Source organism: Patagioenas fasciata, chromosome 12 (assembly GCF_037038585.1).
Source record: "Patagioenas fasciata isolate bPatFas1 chromosome 12, bPatFas1.hap1, whole genome shotgun sequence".
NCBI lineage: Eukaryota > Metazoa > Chordata > Aves > Columbiformes > Columbidae > Patagioenas > Patagioenas fasciata.
In genome coordinates, this window is record NC_092531.1 from 12747797 (window position 1) to 12768929 (window position 21133).

The window sequence follows — 21133 nt, forward strand, 5'->3', positions numbered from 1 at the left end:
TTACTGTAAAGGTATCAAAGGAGTTTTTTTCTTCATCTTCATATTTAAATTGTGTAGAAGTTCTATTAGAAAATTAGCACAGCATGCTGTAAGGGTTGCATAGCACTTCCCATTGCAAGATCCTATTTTCAGTTGCTAGAAAATTTTTGAGGCTAATAGGACTAACACATTCCATGCTTCAGGCCATCTATTTTAACTTTATTAAACTTTGGTCACTTTACTTGTTTCTTAGCCTCCTTTGCTATGGGGGAAATATTTTGAAATCCGGTCAAAATTGACCAATTCTGATCTTCTGTCCAACCTTTTCAAGATGAACGTATTATTTTTGAACAACTGGCAGGAGGGGAAGAAAGTTTGACTGTGTTACAAATCTATCAGATCCAACTTTTTCTGTAATTCAAAAGATTAGCCAAACTTTTCCAAGTTATAAATGTGAAAAATGTGGATTGTTTATGATCAGAGACAGATATTCAGTTGGTGCAGTTCACATGTAAAGAACTTGCTCAGTTTTCTTCACAGTGATCTCAAGGTTGTAAGAATACTGCTGCCAGCTGCCTTTGCCCAGGGTACTGGAATGCAAACTAGAGTTCTGCCTCCCTGGATTGTCTTTTTTTTTTTAATATTCCCAGAGTTTAAATCTGGATGATTGAATACACAGAGTTGCAAAAAACCACAAAGTCACAAACCCAAATAATATAATAAGTGGCATCAAGGAGTGTTCTGTAAAACCATTGTTTTGCAGGCTTTTCATGGCTTGTGTCTGTCTAGTGCTGCTTCTCCAGGGCTGCTCTGTGATCCATTCTGCAAGATGGATTTGCTTGGCGTATGAATCGAAGTTACCTGTTAAAAAAAGTGGTGTTATCTGTGAAACGTCTTTACTTTATGCGGTAAATATAATAACTGTAAATAAAATAATGAAGGACAGTGAGAAAAAGTTGGTCTAATAGTTGAGGCAGTTCAATGCAGTGTTAGAATGTGGATTTTTCCTCCCCTTTCCCCTCTGCTCCACCCCCCCAAGTTACACATTTATTCCAGATTTCCAGTCACTTAGACTTAACAAAGGATCGTTAATATGATGTTGCTGACACAAACAAAGCGATGAAGAAGCTAAGATGAAAAGGAAGCTGTAGCTGAGGTGATTGTATATACAGTGGGTTGTTGTATATGCTGCATTTAGGCATGTGAATTTCAGTGCCTGAATCTAGCAGATGCGGTTGTCCTTGATTTCTGTGGTTTAGTGTTTCATCTGTAAAATGGATATAATACCCTTATATCACCCATAGGACTTCTTATGACTTACTTGGGTATTGAAATAATCAGCACTAGATAAGTCAATGGGGAAAAAGAATAATTCTGTATTTGGAGCAGGGTCTTAGCAACATCTGAAAAACAAGTTCTGGGGTCACATGCTGAAAAATGAAGACAGGAGAAAGTACAAAATAGTTGTTTGTGAGTAATACCAATTTTGTTTACTTAGTAAGTTGTCTGTCTCTTAAAAATAATTTATGGTCCTATCATCAAAAGTTCTAATGGAATGAATATACAATAACAAGCTAAAATGAATATAATAAATGGAACAGTATTAGATTAAAACTGAATGCTGATGACATTTCTGAATTATTTTTTGTAAATTATTTTACGTTGTGGGGTAGTATATAGAAAAAAGACAAAAGCACAGATTATATATCTTGCTACAGCTGATCTCAATGTAGAAAAATTAAGAGCTCTGATTTTTTTTTTTTTAAATTACTTTCATCCTCTCTTTAACTTTTTTTAAAGAGGAAAGCATTTTTCAGTGTTTTTCTGGGTTTAAAATGTAATTATTAAAGATCTGTCCAGAACGATAATGCATTTATTTCTGTCTTCTATTAAAATACCTGTTGGCTCTGTAGGGCTTTGGAGTGGCTTTTAATAAAATGATGCCGCTAGTCTATATACACGTAATTCATAGCAATTTTAATTTAAAAAATTTTATGCGTCAGAATTCTTACACCCACAGCCTGAATTAAGGGTTTTCTTATTTTGCTTAGCTCTTTTTACATTGCCTACACAACAGGATAAGTTAGCTGGCTTTTTTCATCTGTTGTGTCTGTTATGTTTGATCTGTTTCAGGGGTTAAACTGGCAATGGGAACGTCTCACAGGCAAAACCACACTTCCCACTTGTACACATTTGCCATTTCAGGTTTCTCTGTCAGTTGAGAGCTGTCCTATGTAAAACAAGTGTTCTTGTTTGCTGCAGGTCACACAAGATTTCTCTTGAACATATGGTATTTCATTTTGGAAAGCTTTAGGTGTATTGTTATATTCCTGTAGGATATACTACTGGCGTAGGTTGCTTATGGTTATTTAGCTTGCTGCTGGTGAACTGAATGTCTTGAATACATACTTTGTCTTCACTACTTCTGCACACTTCTCACCCCACAACCCTTCTCATGTTGCTGTATTTTGGAGATAATGCTGGTGACCAGAAATCTTTACTTTGGCACTGGAATGGACTAGTCTTTCTCTGGATTGCTTCTGATGAAAACAGTTTTGTTTGGCTTGTTTGTGCCTTGAGGCAGCCCAGTGCTTCTGTTTCTGTTCAAACCCTGTGGCTCCCCCAGCACCTCTCTATGAGATGTCTGCTCCATCTGACCCTGTTCTCACGTGGGGCTCTCAAACAGAAAATACAGATGTGCATGCCTCTGTGCTATGAAGGACTTTCTCATTGCAAGGTGTGATCTGGAATGGTTTAGACACTTGTGGAAATGATGATGCTTGCTGGTTTGGGGAGTTTTTGTTTGTTTGGGTTTCTTGGTTTGTTTGGCATTTTTTGAACAGTAATATAATTTATGTAGATCTGATAGTTTCTGGAAGCTGTCTTGTACCTGGGTTTGTTTTAAAGCCTTTTTTTCACAGTGAACTAACAAATGCTGACTCCAACTGTTGTGGATATTGGGTTGCACATGTTGAAAAGTGGTTTGGTGGTGGTTGTTGTTTGGTTAGTTGTGGGTTTTTTTCCTAAAGTAAAATTTTGTTGACAAGTAGATAACTCCATTAGTGGACCCTTGTCTTCTTGAATCTTTTCCTTGATTTGCAGTTGAACAAGGGTGTTAGATAAAATCTGTAGAAACATCCAGCATTTCTTGAAGGATGAGACTTTCTTATTTATGAACACAAAATTCTTCTGTGGTACAATTAACATTTAAGTTCTTTTAGTGAGTTAGTAAGACTGGACTGTAACTAGCAGGTGGAAGCTGATGACTTTCACTATGTTTACAAGCTTGATTAATGTAGTTCTATAATGGGAATCTTCCTGAACCTAAAACTTGCTTTGAGAGACTTTCTTCAAAGAAAAATGGTTCAGCTCTGATTGCCACAGAGCGGGGGAGAATGCTCTCCGCATTATGAAGGAATAGTCAAGATGGCAAAGTCTCCTTCTCAGTTTCTATCTCCTGGTGAAATGAACTCCTCATGCTTACAAAACTTACTATAATTTAGAGACCATCTGACATGTATGTCTGCCTCAGGTCTGAATATTGCAGGAACTACTTTCCTTCAGCTAATGCTCACCATTCTGTGGGAAATGCTTTATTTCAAATGCGATGATAGGTTTTAGCAGTAACTTAATTGGGCCTGTTCTGCATGCTGTCAACTTTGTCTTTATCTCCTGCTGGAATTGCTCAAGCTGAATGTAGCATATATAAGGGCTCTTAACTTGCCTGATCTTATAATTATGTGTTACACTTTTTTGTTTGAGATCTAAAGAATTTTATTTAAAATGCTTAGTACTTCTTTCTCTAGAATATATGAGGAAGGTCTGTTCTTAAATGTTGTTTTTAAGGTTAGACAGGTGAAGAATGTCAATATCTTGACTGCGTGAGGGAAAACATTCTGTGCTAACCTCAGTGTAGGTAATGGAGAGCCAAATCCTTAATTGTTTAGACTCTGAAAGGTTTATTTGAGGTTAAAAGTCTGCTTATCATTCCGGTAAATGCCATTAAGGAATTTGTTTTTATTGTGAAACACTCAAACATAATTTTTGTGGTCACTAATGATCTCAAGGTACAAACAAACAAACCCCCACAAACCCAACCCACCAACAAAAAACCCTCCAAAACAGGCAAACTTTCAGTGCAATTTGAAATAAGTGCTCTTGGATGGGAAATACAAACTAGGAAACTTGTTAAGGGTTTTTTTAACTTATAGAAACACAGCAGTGTCAACTACTAAAACTGACTGAGGGAAGAAACTATCTATTCAACTGAAATATGTAGTCGCTTTAGCAGTAAGTAACTTTCAGCATCGTTTCCAAGCTGCTCCTAGGCTTCAAAGCCCTCTGTGTGGTGGTGTCTGTCTTTAATAAAAAGATTAGTGCTTGAAATACAAGCTACTAGTAGGGTAAATCTGAGTACCTTGAGTAAGATGTTTCACAGATTTGAGAAGCATGCTATAAAAGAAACTGTGTGTTCATGATGTGTAGCTCTTACTCTAGTACTCATTCTTTAACAGGCTTTAGTTGCATTTCTACCCATGCAAGTGTCCCAACTTTTCTTGCTGTTTATAGCTGTTCCTTCACAAGGTCAGCAGTCTGTTTAGATGTGTGCTGCAGAACACTTTATAATTGATAATATATATTTTTTTTCCTTGCCCTCTACTGACATTCTGGGATGGGATGGGAGGGGTTGCTCTGTCTGGGACACAGAATATGATTAGCCTGTTGAACATCCCTTCCTTTTTATGCTCTTTCGCTGGCCCACATTATTTACTGGTTTCAATTTTCAAACTTTGAGACTATTGGTATATTTCAGCTTGCCTTATCTGCACATACCCAAATCTGAGTTTTCTGTTCTCTTTTTACATGTAGACTATATGCAGACATGGTATGAAACTCAAGAAAACCTTAATATGTAATTCCTGATATTACTAGAGCCTTAAAGTGTGATGCTGCTGTACTGTTTTGTTGTAATATCCTTTCATGCTCTTTTCTTAGATTGTTTTAGTGGTAGTTGATTCTTGACCTATCTAGCTAGAACAAAAGAATAACAGGATGTTATTGCCTAGAGCAGTTGTTTACTACAAAGTGTGCTCTCTCTGTTAGACTGCTTGGACATTTTTATATTGGCTTCCTCAAAAAAAGCTGTCTAGTAGTCCAGCAGATACTACCATTTTATGTTTTACATTAGATTAACCATCCTGCTTTTGGTGTTTCCTTACATCCTGTGTGAATCTTTTCTGTAGAAGAATATTGAAAAAGTAAAACCATGCTTGAAACAAAGATTAAAATAGGAAAGCAAATAAAATTAATTTCTCAATACTAATCAAATATGTACTCTGAGGAACCCTTCTTCTAATTAAAATCCATTATTTTTTTATTGCTATCACAGAATGTTAGGGATTGGAAGGGACCTCAAAAGATCATCTAGTCCAATCCCCCTGCCGGTGGCTATACAGTTATTTTATCTGAATTTTATGTGTCTTACACATGTCAAACTGCTTTTTCTGTGTGGTAGCTTATCTGAGTCTCACTCCAATCAATCCTCTGCTGGAGGTTTGGGATGTGTCAGGAATCACTTTTCAACCTGAGAAATGGGTTGAACTTGCTGAAAACTCCTGTAAAATTGTTTGGACTTGAAATATTTACATTACCATCAGAGAGAGCCTTATTAACCACTGAATTAGATAATAGCATGGTACATGTTTTGTCTTACCTTCAAGTGAAGGAAAACAGTTAGTAGTTGATAGTTGAATTATTGGATGTTGCAAACATTAATGACTGGCAAAGGTAAATGCGTTTTGCTCGTGTAACTTTTTAGTATTTCAGTGCACAAAAGGAGGCATTTTGAACTTCCCTTCTCAATTCAGGTATAGGCAGCAGCTAAAACTTTTAAGGTAACATGTTACAACTCCTTGTTGTGAATCTCGTGACATTTGGTTTATGCAGGAAATATTTTATCATTTGCAGTCCATGGTGCTGGTAGCACACCCCACATGCATGCGTATGTCGGCGTATGTTCACACACGTGTGCGCTCACGCACGGACTGGACTGCCCTTCGGGGACTCGCTCCAGGATCACGCTTCATCATCGTTCTCTGTTTTGTTCAGTGTTTTGCACCATAGTCATCGCTGTGTCACCATTTCTTAATTTGTACCTTCTTTCTCACCATTTCTTTCTGCATATGCCGTTTCATCTGTTCTGCCTTGCACTTCCACCACTCCACTGGTACTCACTCTCCCAGTTCACAGTAGCATGTGAATTTGGGAAGGATCAGGGTGGAAAGGATAGTGGTAGTACCTGTCCTTTTTAGTGGTTGACTATAAATACCTGTAACCCAGGCAAGACCATTTGATTCTGGTAATTTTGAGCAAATTTTAAACTCCTTAAAATATTGAAATTTCTTTCCAAATGCTGTTTTCTTGCCCAAAATGACCAGCTTAAGAACTTCTCACCTTAATATATATTCATTGAATCTGGGTAGATTCCTAGTGACCTTTATGGAGATTAAACACTATCCACTTCTCGAAGTGCCACTTTATTAGCTTGCCTCCTATGCTGTGTAGAAAACATGTTTTAAAGCTGTTTGACACCTCTTTTAATAGGCACACATAAAAAGGTTTTCTGTGTTAACGATCAGTTTAAAGTATCATAGGCTGGCAGGCATTGCCTTTAAAGCCTTAAGTTACTGATTGTCTACACATTAGCTCAGAAACCCTGTATTTCATCATCTTGTTACATACTGTTAGTAAACAGAGTCATTGTTAGACCTTGTGAAAATGGCATGCCCTAGCAGACCTGGTTATTTTGGCCAGTGAGTTGTCAACATGTACTTTAAAATATACTAATATGATTAAAAATAGAATAATGATAAGTCCTGGAAGTCCATAATAAGATAACTAACTTGCTGCTTCAGCTCCGTAAAGGATGTTTTTCCTGACTTAATCAGACCAAGTCCAAGCAACTAAATGCAGATCCAAACAAAGGTATTTGTCTTTTAGGGCAGTGTATTCTACACCAACATCTGTTCTTGGTCTTTTTCTGAGGAGATGGTGGGTCTGTTTCTTGGGCTGAATTCTGTCTATTGGGTACCATGGGCTGTGTCTGAGGAGCCTTCTCTTGTTAGGAGAGAATAGTGGTGCACTGAGGGAAGTGTACAAGTGCTCAGTGAGCGTGGAAATGCACACGTGGGCCTCTTCAGCTTGAGTAATCTTTGAAACTCACTGATATCGAATGTCACTGAAGCCAAATAATGGATAGAAGACAAATTGGATGCTGTTTTGGAATGTAAAACAAGGGTGGGTGTTTTAGGATATTTGTGGTATATAAAAAATATTAACAAATGACTGTTCTTAATTTGATGCTAACATAGTTTTATACTTATTTTTTCTTAAATCTGGTCAGTTCTATTGCTGTCATAAAACATATTGGTGATGTTATATGCCTTAAAGCCTGATCATGTCTGAGAATTTTAAGAACCTAGGACACTTACTCATGGTGAGTGCTGGGTTTTTCTTTTCTGAACTGTTAGATTTCCTAGTAGAAGACAATTTTCTTTGAGGTGAAGGTAGAAGATAGACTTGTGATTTGGCTGGAGTTGTCTTGGCCAATTGACTGCTTTGTCAGTAGTGGATATTGTAGATATTCATGTCAGTCCCCTGGCAATCACCTCTAACTATAGAGGATGGGAGAAACTTGCTTACTTTAAAAAAAATGTTATTTTTATTTAGTGGTTTGTTTTCAGCTCTCCCTTGTTAGCCAATAGTCTCTGCCTCAGGATTAGCCTGCAGTTCTCTCCGTTAGCTTTACAGACACCTCCAGTTGGTATTGGTGAGGGAGTCCAGCCCTGTGATTATATAGGAGACCAATGATAACACAGACTTCCTGAGTGCTGCTGGGTCGCCTTTTGAAAGTACTTTCAATCATAGGTGGAATCCAGGAAGGCCCCAGGGACAACATCTGCTGCTTCACCCATTACTCTTGGTATCTGTTTAACTCTTTAACCATGTAGTTTGGATCAGCCTCACGCACAAGCGTCTCTGCATAGCCATTGCCTACAAACAGTCCTTCATCAGCAAAGCTTTTTGCTTTCCAGGCAAACAGTGCTCATTTGTCATCTTCCTCTGACATGGTCACAGATGTTGGGATTTTTTTCCCCTCTTGAATTTAGTAGCTTATCAGATGAGCTGTGTAAGCCTCTGCACAGCTATAGTAATTAACAGGAGGAATGCAATCACTTATGTCACTGCTGTGAAGCTGTAATCTGAATAATGTGTAACTGAAATAGTTTTTGGGTTTGTAAAATTCTCGTACCCTGCTGACACATTTCAGAAATCACAATATTTTGTGTGGCCTTTCTGTGCTGTAAAATAAAAAATAGATGTAAGAATTCTTTATTCTTTTCTCTTTCTGGAGTTCTTTACTGCTTTATTAATCTTTTTAAATAAATTTGATACCCTTTTAATTCCTCCCAGGAAATAAATTTATGGTCAGAGTCTATTTCCCGCCCTCTGATGAATGCTGAGATACCATTATGTAAAGACTTGCACAGTCCATACGCATTTGTCTGTGTGTTTAATGCAACTCACTTGAATGGCTAGTGAGATGTAAATGGCAGCACACTCCTTGCATCTTAACAGATCATGCCCATGAGCGATAAAACTTTTTATGCTGTTTAGATCTTGTTCTCACAAAGGTCCTTGTGTACTCTATAAAAAAGATGGCTAAGAATGGCTTGCTCAGAACCACGAGAACTGCTCCCATATGCTCTCCTTCCTGGGAGCAGCAGAACTCACTGAGCTGCAGAATTGTGGCAATAGCAGCTTGTTCAGTACTCTGGGAGATCTTCATGTTTGTGCTCTGCAGTATGTATGCGTTGCACCTGGTCTGATACAAGTGCATTGCAAGGCTTGCTGGGGAAAGTGGTGACTGCTGCTGCCAGAACAATTCAGGATTTGGGAAAGAAGGCTGGCGGAACAGGTGTATGCTAAGTTAACAATCTTATCCTGTGGAACTAAGCATCCTAACTCCAAACAAAATCCCACTCCTTTAAGATGCCAAGAAACAAAATAAAATGAATTTTAAAAACACCCAACCCTATTGTATTGACTTATCTGGATTTTTGAATCTTGCATCTACCATTATATATGGATAAGACTTTGAAAGAGAAAAAGTTAGAAGAAATTTACTACTGAAGCTTAGAATTGTTTCTGTCAGACAAAGTAACCGCATTACTTAGTCTGTAGTTTTCAGTGTAAATTCAAAATTATGCCAATAATTGCTCTTAGCTTTATGAATTAAAAATAGATCTGAAAAATGAATCTGAATGCATCCTGAATATTTTAATTTATATTGCAGGAGAACACACGAATTGTCAGGGTGAAGGTTATAGCTGGAATTGGCCTGGCCAAGAAGGATGTCCTAGGAGCCAGGTAAGAATACGTATCATTAAAGCATTAGGGGACATCTGCTTCTTTATTTTCTTTCTACAGCTCTTTAGATCTTAGTAAATCCTGCTGTGCCTCTTTAAAAAAAAATCAGAACTGTTTTAACTGGTAACATCATAAAATGATTAGAGACTCTATAAACATGAATATATCTGATTTCTTGCCCAAGAGTCACTTGGACACATGGTCCTGCATTGGCAAAACACTGTGTGGGAAGGTTTAATTCTCTGCATGGTAAAAGAGTTCTGCCATGGAGAATAGATACATGTATATATTTCAGGTAGACTGTTGCTAAAATAACAAGAGTTCAGTTGTAATCAAAATTGTCTCATCTGTGACTTAAAGACTTGGAATGAACACAACACTAAACACTTGTAGTTGCAAGACTATTTAAACTTAAATTATATTCTGAGGAACAGCATCTATCAGTTCTGTTGATGTGGTAAACCAACGCCAGTAGCTGCAGCCTCTGGGAATGTATGAATTTAAAAATTAACCATCTGTGTAAGAGAAGAAACAATTGAAGTTGCTTAAAATGTACCACAGGAAAGATCAGGCTCTCTAATTGGTAATTGAAATGCTTTGTAGGATCTTGTAGAATTGGCAAGTGGCAGCATGCAGCTTGTACTAAAGCTACTTTTTCTTTTGGCCCATGTACAGAGGGTCTAGTTAAGTACTGATAGGTTTAGTACCAGTTCTGCTGTCAACTGCTTTGGCATATGTACAGGAATGCTGTTATTTTAGCACTATCAAAATTCTTATGTGTGACATTGGTTTAGCATTAGAAAAATTTCTCTTGTGATATTCATATTTTCCCTCAAACCAGGCAGTCTCTCGTAATTTTTTTTCACGTGCGATTTTTTTACTTTAAACAAAAATAGGGCAGCTTTTTTCATTGTAACGTAAATACGTGAAAACTGTGTGTTCTTTTTCCATGTGGCAGACAGTCTTGGTCACCTTTTGTTGCTAGTCTGTTTGAGCAATTGAATGCCTTGACTCTGTTCATGGAAAGTAGATATTCACATAATCTGTTGTTTATTGCACCACAGGAAAGGAGAAAAAAAAATCTGAGGCAGGGGGCCATTTTAAGCAGCCATACTAGGACACCTTCATTAAGAGAAAAAATCAGGTTAAACTCAAACTCTGTGAAACTGATAGAATATTTAGTAAAAATATTGCATATTCAAGGAAGTGCTGCCAAATCAGGTATTATAAATAGTTAAAAACAAGGGATTTAATACTTTAAGCTTTTTCAGTCACAACTGATTTTTTTTTAATGTGTGCCTTGTTGAAATGCAAGAGGATTTATTAATTCAGTTCTCATGAAATAAGACTGGTGAAAGAGGAGAAACACCTTGTAGTGATGTACAGAATATAAAATGACATAGCTAGTATGGTTGTAATCACTAACTATTTACATTAGTTTTAGAGATAAAACTATTTAGAAAGTGATTGTAAGAACAATGTGTGTGATGTTCATAAAGTAATTGTAACTCTTAGTCTCATAGCTTCTATTAATTTAAGCCTTTAAAAATTCAACTGCTAATAACGCTGACGAAAGGATATATAGCAGCATGCTGATCTTTTTCTTTCCCCCTCTCAGTGACCCATATGTGAAAGTGACAGTGTATGATCCAGCAAATGGAGTCCTTACCAGTGTTCAGACAAAAACCATTAAAAAGGTTAGCTGTCTTATCTTTGTGGGTGTGATGGTTTTGTTTGGGTTTTTTTAACAGACTCTAGAGGAAAAGTTAATGCTCTAGGAAACTGGGGAATTAATATGTCACTTGAGTGAATGGACAAGGAGGAAGGAATGTTCCATGACCTACACTGTGTCTTTTTTTGTGGCATTAGTTTGGTATTTTCCCTTAAATAATTTTAGTGAAAGGTAGAGAAGCACTAAAGATAATGAGGTGAGTACTGATTCAGACTACATAATTCATGGAAATACCAGATTGTTCTGATTTTCTGAGATCTTTAGTAATATAAGAATCTATCTTGCTGTCCAACTTTTATCTCTAATGTTTCAAACACAAACGCAATCTTTTGTGTTTCAATATCAAATTGCACAGTTCACCTGAATCATGATACTACTTGTTTCTCTAGAATACCTGCAGGAAAAAGTCAGTCTTAGTACTAGTAACTTATATTAGTTCAACTAAAAATGAAATAATGTATATGTGAGAGGGAAAGTACTCTTACAAATTGTTGTTCTCAGATAGTGACTGTGATTTATGTTCTGAGATGACTCGTACATTTTCCTTTCATGTTGATAATTGTTGGTTTAGCTATGATGAGAGCTCAAAGTATCCGTAGTATTTTAAAAAATAGCCACAATGGGAAGATGCGTTTACTTGAGCAGGTTGTATTGCGGCTGACCCACCTGTGCCCGGTCTGTTTCAATTACGTTGAGACATGTGGCATTTGCCAAGAGTTTGTAATTTCAGGATTAGCACATGTTGGTATGTAAGCAATGTAGATAGTGGACTGAGGAGAAGGCAGTGATTATTACTGAAGACATACCATAAATAAACTGATTTGGACTGTATAATGGGCCCTTCTCTGCATCCATGGCATTAGACAAAACCTGAGAATACTTGCAGAAATTGTTTCAATTCTGCACTGTATTAACAGTATAAAACTCCCATGACTTTTTTCTGCTATAGCAAGGTTAAAGCTTTCATACTTTTTTCTTAACTGGATTGTTACATGAGATAAAACATATGTAAAACATCAAAAAAACACCAATATAGAATTGTCACTGTAACCAATGCTGTCTTTTTTTTTTCCTTCCCCATCCCCAGTCCTTAAACCCAAAATGGAACGAAGAACTCTTATTTAGAGTAAGTGTTTTTAACAGCCTTATTACCTATGTTGGATATTATATTAACACATTAGGAAGAATATTTTCTCACTATTTCAGCTTAAAAAGTACATCTTTAATGTTCAGAAATGCTCACACACCGTTTTCCTCACAAGTACATTTGTTAATGTTTTTATTTGTGCCAGGGTTAAATTTTCAGTCTTGATGCTATATTCTTTGTTCTGTGAATGCTTAAAAACATGAACATGGATTTAAAACCAGTTTGGGATAGCACCAGTCTTGGCACACTGGTTCTGATAGAAATGTGATGCATGGTGAAATGGCAGCAAGATGTAGATTCGCTGTTTAATTTAGATCTTCAATTTTGAGATTCTGGTGAAGACAAGTGCTGGAATTCAGCACATATTTTAACTGTGAACATATTTCTTTTTCCTAGGTTAATCCTCAGAAACACAGACTCCTTTTTGAAGTATTTGATGAAAACCGTTTGGTATGTCCTTCTATGTTAGTGTTGCACTGTATTAAAGACTTGAATGAAAGTAAGTTCATTCTGATTCAACATGGCTGAAAAAAATGCACCAAACCACCTTAACATCTATAAAACCTAAAGCTAAAGGCAGACTTGATTCATTTACTTATCTGACATTACCATACTTTGTGATTCTCTGAAGCAGTTATATTATTATTCTTTACTTCTAATGTTCTTTAACTTGTAAAAGTGTAGTTCTTTTATAGTGCTTTTTAAATGATATGGCCAGATTCTTTGGTGATATTGAAAGCTCCACATCAAATGTTGATTTTTCCCACAAAGTAGTATTGACAATGTAGGTAACTCCGTACACGGTGTGAGAAGCTTCTTCAGTGCGTGAGCAGTAGCATCAAAGAAAGCGTGTGTGACTTCTCTTTGAAAATTTGAACAAGTGGACAGTGAATTGGGATCTTGTAGATAGGTGTCGCTCCCTGAATGGCAGGTCATAAGTAAGATGAGGATAGATTGTGCATTTATTTTCTCAGTGAAATCAAAACTAATCCTCTGACCATGCTCTCGTTTTGTGTGTGAAGTTGTCTAATTACCCGTCTTCCTATCTGTATGTTTTATTATAAATGGATAAGGCTGGTAGCAGTACAGTCACAACACTCACATCCTAGGGCCGCTTCACAGATGTCCCTTACCACCTTTTCCTTCTGCAACAGTTTGAAACTAGTAGGAAGGATTGAACGCTCTTTAGTTTGTGCTCCACAGTTTCATTCTGATAGCAGTTTGCAAAGATCAGTTTGTGCTCAAATAGTGTGTTAGCTATGAAAAACTATTTTTTTCCTAATGCATTCTGCCTATGTTCAGTAATCCATTGTATCTTTTAGGGAGGTGCTGCTCTGCTAAAGTTGGGAAGAGTAAAAATGCATGTAAATATAAGTACAAACTATCTAGAATAAGCAGACTTGAGAAAGAGGCTTGTTTCTTGGTTATAGGCATCACACAATCCCCAAACCACTTACTTCTGGACTGGTGGTATTACCTGACCCACATATTTCAAATATGATGTCTCTTATGTTTTTAAAAAACGATTTTGAAGGGATTCACCAGCACTTGTGGATTACGTGGCAGGTTAAATATGATTAAGATGTTCAGATGTTCATCTCGGTGTGCGTTATGGGCCACAATGTATTCTCCATGGAGTCGAAGTACTTTGTCCTTTAGTCATTGGAACATTACTGCCACCCCTTGGAAGCCAGGAGATGTGATTAGAAGTCTGATTCCTGATTGTCTTGGGAGGACAGTGCTTGCTTTGTGGTTTCCACCAGAAGAATTCCTTAGCATTCTTTCTCTAATCTAGAGTATATAAGTTGTTTGACCTGTTTGCCTTATAGGAGAAGAATAAATAAAATATTTTATTGGCATCAGCTTGGAAATGGTGCTTTGTTTCCTATGTATGATTATATTTAGACCTAATTACTCACTCTGTAAAAATAACGCCAGTATTTTCTCTTTTCCATCTCATTTGGTGAAGCCTGCTTTTCTTCAGCTTGCTCTCAGAAACACCAAGTTTCTATCCCAGTTGTCTTGAGCTGTTTTAAATAAGTCAAATTGTTGCCTTAGCTGTGACTGTGGTTTAGCATTGACAAGCTCCCCCACTTCTATTAACTCATCTTCACATGTGAGAAATCATAGGTGCCTTGCACTCTTTTTCTGGCTTACACAGCTGCGATTGAAAGGTGTTTCATCTGCTGTTATTTTACTGAGCTTCAGTGTTAATCAGCCTTCCTTTCTTCTACCTATTGAATGGCTGTTTAAACTCTAGATGTGAGCAAGCTGATAAAACAGAAATGCTTTTGCATTTGTGAGACCATCCTCCCAACAGAAAGTTTCCTCTTTACAAAAATTTGTCCTAACTGCTTTTATTACCTGTAACTTTTGGGGTTAAACTGAAGCCTGAAATCTGTCCTGTTTAAGAAATGTTCCTTTCTTGACAATCGAGCTCAAAACTTACCTTCTTCAGTGTAAGGGTTCAGTTCAAAGTCTTTCTGTAATAGCTTTAAAACTTGTCAAAGGTCATCTGTCTTGGATTTGGTAAGGGAACACTAAATCTGTTTTGTTCTGCTCATTTGTTTTAAACCATTAGTAAAGGGCTTGAGGAGTTTGTAGAGTCCTCAACTATGGTTGTCTTTAAAAACACCATTAGAAAAATCCATAAGGAAGGACAATGAGATCCCTTATGAGATGGACTAATTCAGGGACTAGATTACTTTTTGCTGTCTCTTCCTATCTTACAATAACTTGTCACAATTATGTATATTTCAAATGAAATGCCAAAGCTGGTTATTGCTACTGAAGATGTCAACGATGTTAATATTTGAATGGAACTATTGGTACATAATTTTTTAAAAAATTTATTTTTATGTCAACGCTAATTCAGCAAGACAGACTTCTGCATTTTAAAAGCCATTTTATATTGGCTAAGGAAACTTTATTAGACTGGCTGTACTTATAGCTAAGCAGGAGTGACATGTTGAGAAATCTCGCTTGAATCTTAAGCCTGAGTTACCAAAACATCTCAGCTTATAATTCTCTTAGAGATTTCTTTAGTAAAATTGAAAAACATTTCAGATCATCTGTTGGGGGAGAAAGTGTTGCTCTCTTTTACTAAAAGCAGTATCTCTAAAGTGGTTGCAATTTATTGCGTATCACACTAACATGTTAGGACCTGTGCTACTAATAACTTTGTTGGGGAGAAAAGGAGCTTTAAAAAATGCATTGTTTACTTTTCACTCCCATATCTTAGGGTGGTGGTATAGGTTGTTTTGTTTGTTTGTTAATATATTGCTTTATGTTCAAATGTAACTTTTTGAAACTGTGACCAAAAAAATAGTGTGGTATTTTCCTTTCCTCTTCTCCCTGTCCAAGTCCCCCTTCAACATAGAATGTTAGTTGGTAAAGGGTAAAGAAATAAATGAACTATTGTCTTTATTAGCTTTTATGAATAACCTAGTATTCATTTATTGCTGCATTCTAATAATGGAATTCAGGTAACAGAGGTTAAGTAAGCCCTGGAGTATAATTAGAAAACAAATTCGTTGCTTGCAAACAGAGTACTGTGGATTTGATTCTGGGCTCTTTTTTTGGGAAGGAGGTATAAATGTTGATTTTACTGCCTTCTAGCTTAAAATACAGTAAAGGTTAAGTAAATATGAAGCAGGAAAAAAATCTAGTAGTATGACCTATAAAAGTATAAATGGCCCAGTGTTCTTTTCTGTTTTGCACTTTTTCAGCAGCACTAAGTAATTTCATCTTAGTGCAGTAGTGTTTAGTACTGCATCACATATGACTTCTGTATTTAAAAGTACCTTCTTAGCCAAAGGTGTTTTAAAAAACAAACAAACAAACCAAACCACACAACAAAAAGACCAACACCAAAACATACTTAAAAGCAGGATTCAAGATTGTCTTTTTTTGAAGGTCCCACTAGGTGCCAGCAAAGGATCTTTTCAAATTATATGAGTCAGTGAGACATTTTGTAGGAATTCTCGGTCCCATTACTCATGTAAGAGTTGACAGTAAATTAACTTATTGACATGCGATCATTTTATTAAAAAAAAATAAGCTATGAATGTATGAGACCATTTGTGTATAATTATACAGAATAGCTTTCTTCTGTAGTTGTGCTTGGTAATCTTATTTCTGTGTGCACAGTTTGGTCAGTGTTTTAAAAGTCTGCATAGTTGGTCATGTATTTGTATGCTACACCGAACCCTAATGAATGTCTGTTTATTGTTGGCTTCCAGCAGACAAGATGAGGTAGTTCATTTTGTAAGAATTGTTTGTGTTTTTCTACCTTTAACAGCTGTAATTTTAAAGGGTTAAAATAAAAAATAGAAGGTTAAGATGGCAGGCTGAAGACAAATGCCAAATTATTAATCAGAATAAATTGTTGTGGTTCTAATTCAGTTGCACATCACCGAAAAATATGAATTATTTGGCAGGAAAGGCTTCTACTATGCGCAGCTCTTTAGAAAGTGTGATTGCTTAACAGCACGTAGATTGCGAGATAATACCAGATTTCTTTTAAGTTTTATTTAAACAGTGTAGAAGCACTTCTTTTAAGGAGGAGGCTTATTTCACTGGTTTATGCATTATTCAGACCTCAGCAGTTTGCTAGCATGGCTACTATTTGGAAATTCAATCCTAGACTTGATACTCAATTATATGGGACTTCATTCCTACCAACTTCCTGTAATTCTAAACCTATGGGTAAAAATATTAGTAGTCATACGCTGCTGAGGAAAGTGCGGACACATTGACTCAGCTAGTACAGCTGCAGCAGGCGTTGCTGTTTTAAACTTGGAAGTACTGGAAGTTTATTATTGTATTCACGCATGCAAATTGCAGCAGGTATACTTAAAACAAGGTCAGTAGCGTTTGTCAGCGTGTTGCATTTTAGGTCGCTGGAACATAAGTGCTCTGTAAATGAATGCTTTCTGACTGCAAGCAATCAAAGACGGTCCAGAAACTGCAGTTCAACAAATGGCTGACTTATTTCAAGAGGTACAGTGTGGGTTTTTTTAACACTAGTATCTTGTAGAAATTCAGACAAAGACTGCAACTTTTATGGGCTTTTACTGTTGTGATGTACTAGCACTAGGTTCTGTGCAGCTGCCTGTAGCCTTTCTGCCGAAGGATCTTTGTGGTTTTCATTTGCTAACATGCATGGAAATGAGAACAAATGGCACGGCGGTTAAGATTGCATTTTGCTACCCAAAGAAGCAACACGGATCCGTTATTGGAAACCTCTGAAGATGTTTTGGATAGTAACAATTGTATGCACTTCAAAAAATTGCAAAATTCTGCACCTAATGTTACACAAATGAAACAGACTCCTAGACAAGTTGCTTATGCACCTGTAACGCAACAAGTAATTAATCAAGAGGAAAATGCAGCTATTTCTTCACTGCAAGTAAAAAAGAGCACCTCACTACACATTTCTCTACAGACTAGAAAATATAGTGGCTGTTTTCGGTCTGGTGATGCTGTAGCTGCTGGTGAAGACACTTCGTTCGTTGGTACCGGTAATGAAGGAAATTGTGACGCTAGAATTGTGGTTGATCATCGATCTAACGACAGCCTTCTGAGCAGCGCTGCTCTGTGCAATGGCAGTCTCAGCAGTGCCACAGCCAGTGACAGTGGATCGTTCAGCAGCGCTGGCAGCGACTACGGATCATGTGCAAGTACCACAAGCGATGGAGGTTCATATTGTAACAGTGTCGTCAGTGACAGTGGCATTCTTTTGACAAGTGACAGTACTTTCTGTAGTACTGTTGTTCATGGTGATTCTTCATACAGAAGCACTGCAAACAACTGTAATCCCTACAGGAACAACTCATCTCAGGAAATTCTATGTACAAGTAATACTACTTTTGACCAAAATGCTTTGTCAGTGAGGAAGAAAACGAAAATTCCACTGCGACGTTGTTCATCGCTGGTTATTTTCCCTAGGAGTCCTTCCAGTACTCCTCCAGCTTCTCCAGTAAGCTCAGGTCAACTACCACATCGAGGCACCTATCAAACATCCCATAAAATAATTATTTCTCCTAGTGAGCCGGCACAAAAAGATGATGAAACCATTTCCAAGGGATTCCTTTCAACAGCAGTCAATGGACTTCGGCTGTCTAAAACAGCTTCCTCTTCTGGCGAAGTCAGAGACATTCGACCACTTTATTTGAACACATCATTACAGGGCAGAAGTAAAACTTTGAATAGTTCTGAGCAGGCAACTTGTGAAGAAGTGTCTGATGGCTTCTCATCTATTTCGGTTCATCTCGCTCGAAGAGCGTTTGCATCAAGCAGTGAAATGGTTAATAGCTGTTGCAGTCCTGAGTTAAATCTGAACTCCAGTGCAAAATGCCCTCATTTAAAACTGGCACGTAGCACATCTGCATGTTTACCCTCAAAAATAGATTCAGAATATGAGATTAATATAAATGGACTAGAAAGACCAAATGCACAGATGAGCAAAACCCACCACGTTTTGCAAAGAAGTGTTTCATTGGAAGGATCATGTCAAAAAGTTTCTTGCTGTTTATCCAGCCTTAAATACAAGTGTCATAGTGCAAGGACGTCTCAGTTGCACATACAGTTCAAACCTGGGAACGAAGGAAAAACAACTGGTGTTAAGAAAAGATATGGAACCTCTAAAAGGGAAATGTCTAGCACTTTGTGGAGGCCCCATAAGGTGAGTGTTCTGGTTTATAGAAAAATTGACAGTATTTTACAGCTGAAATTTAACCGGAAAATTATAAAATTTACAATTAATACTTCAAGATAATGATTTCAGAATTTCCTGATGGTGTTAAACTGTCACTCACCATTAGGAAGTAAATTTTCATATTGCCTGTAGGAGTTGGTTTTAAATTTGTTACTTAGAATATGGGACATACAGTAGCATGGGTGAGTAGGTATCACAGTGAAATGATTGTATTTAATGTATTATAAACACTAATTTCCTCTTTACATGAACTCAAAGGGATATTATTTTCTAGTTATCTAGACATGGGAATTATTCAAACTTAAGATGAAGTTTTATAGTTTTAAATATGTAACTTTACTTCTCAGTAAATTAATAGAAATTACTAAAATTGCATGCAAAATGGGTAAAAATTAGTGAATTACTGCAGAGTCTTTTAGGTTTATTTCATATAGGCTTTATTTTACAGAACAGTGCTCTATGTAGAATTAAAGATAAGTAATATTTGAGCAGAGAAGCTGTAAATACCATTTTTTTTCTGTATACACCCTGAACCACAGGAATTTTCAGAGTTTCCTCTCAATTTTTTTTTCCTTCCAACCACTACTTCAGCCTGAGCAGTACACTGTAACTTAATACTTCTCCTAACAACATCGCTGTTCAAATTATAGTACTTGGGTCCAGAAGGCATATATATATTTTTTTTTTTCTGGTAATGAAACACACATCCAACTAAACTGCAGAAGTGTGTTTGCTCTTATTAACTCTTAAGGGAGTTCATATTGTTTGTAAGGCGTAAACCACACTTGTTTAAATAACGCTGTGAAGACTTGAATGATCTGAATAGTATGTATTAGTTTTAATTGTGAATGCTGATAAAAGTGCAATAATTAATGTTTCCCAAATTTAAGATCTCATTCCCTATGAATTGACACTACTATCATTTAACTAACACACTTGTTTAAGCAAAAGGCTTTATGCCCAATATCTATTGTTATGACAGTCCCTTTCTAAACTAGTAATATAATTACCTTGGAGGTATTAGCCTGTAATTTTCAGTCTGTTGTTGCTCTTGGAGTAGTGCCTGATGATTTTAAACTTTTTGAGTTCTTTGGAGTTTTGTATTACTTTTTGGTTAAAAAAAGTCTGAAGAAAAATGCACTTTCCTTCTTGTAAACTGTGACCTATGTTTAAGCTTCCTTATAAAACTCAGAGTGGGTCACAGGTAATCACTATGGGTATTGTTTAGTGATTCCTTATCCCAAAATCCAACTGTAAAGTTTATGCTAAATTCCACAATAAGCACAAACAGATTATGATATATTTTAAGTAGTCTGAATGTATTTATTTTTTAAAAGTATATTGTAAAAAGGAAAACATGTTGAGTCATGCACTTCAGGTACGCTTCTCAGCAACTTGCACTGGTAGCCTCTGTGTTTAATGACAGTTGATATGTAAGAGATTTTGTATTTTAATATTGAGTAGCTTTTAATAAATTCAGTTTAGATTGAATCCCTGTTCAGGATTAGATTGTTAGCAAACATTTCCAGAAAACTTTGTAGGATGCTGGACTGACAATGGTTTGTTTTGGTTCCTGGGAGTGGTGTTTACAGTAGGTTGACATCAAATCTAAGGAGATTTAACTTTTTAAAGTGCTTGGTAGCATTCATCTGTGGTTGTTGAGCATTTTTACTGTGTTAATGGGGCAATTTTAAGCTTTCTGGATCATTAAGATTTTTGTCTTCCGACTGGAAGACGGGAGAGACAAGTTTAAAAATAAAAAATAATTTAAAAAAAATCTGCATTCCAAATTGTTGTTGTTATCCTGTACTTTTCATGTGTTTGCAAATATTAGATTTGTGCCATGTCTACATGCAAATTCAAAAGATCTCTCTCAGAAAACTGGACAGTGAAGGTTTTATAGCAGTATACTTGTTTCAGATTCCTTTATGCAACAACAGACAGAGGAACTGTTCCACCCTGAAATGGCCCACTCAGGCTTTATGTAAAATCAGTTTTTAGAAAATATCCTGTAAAACATGTTATCAAAAAATGTAAAAGCTTCCCCCACCAAACCGAACAGATTGACTTTATAGCAGTTCAGCAATTCACTGGAATAAAAGAGATAAATATTATTGTATTTGCTGTT

General features: G+C 36.6%; 1 protein-coding gene across 3 annotated transcripts in view; it reads left to right on the forward strand.

The window, feature by feature from the left end:
• NEDD4 (NEDD4 E3 ubiquitin protein ligase) overlaps positions 1 to 21133 on the forward strand; it is a 56916-nt gene that overhangs the window by 1227 nt on the left and 34556 nt on the right. For 2 of the 3 annotated variants that reach the window (XM_065847141.2, XM_065847142.2), the window contains exon 1: positions 12744 to 18972. In XM_065847141.2, the coding sequence (XP_065703213.1) occupies positions 17467 to 18972 (1506 nt within the window). In that variant the 5' untranslated portion in view covers positions 12744 to 17466. The other variant, XM_065847146.2, reaches the window with a different exon arrangement.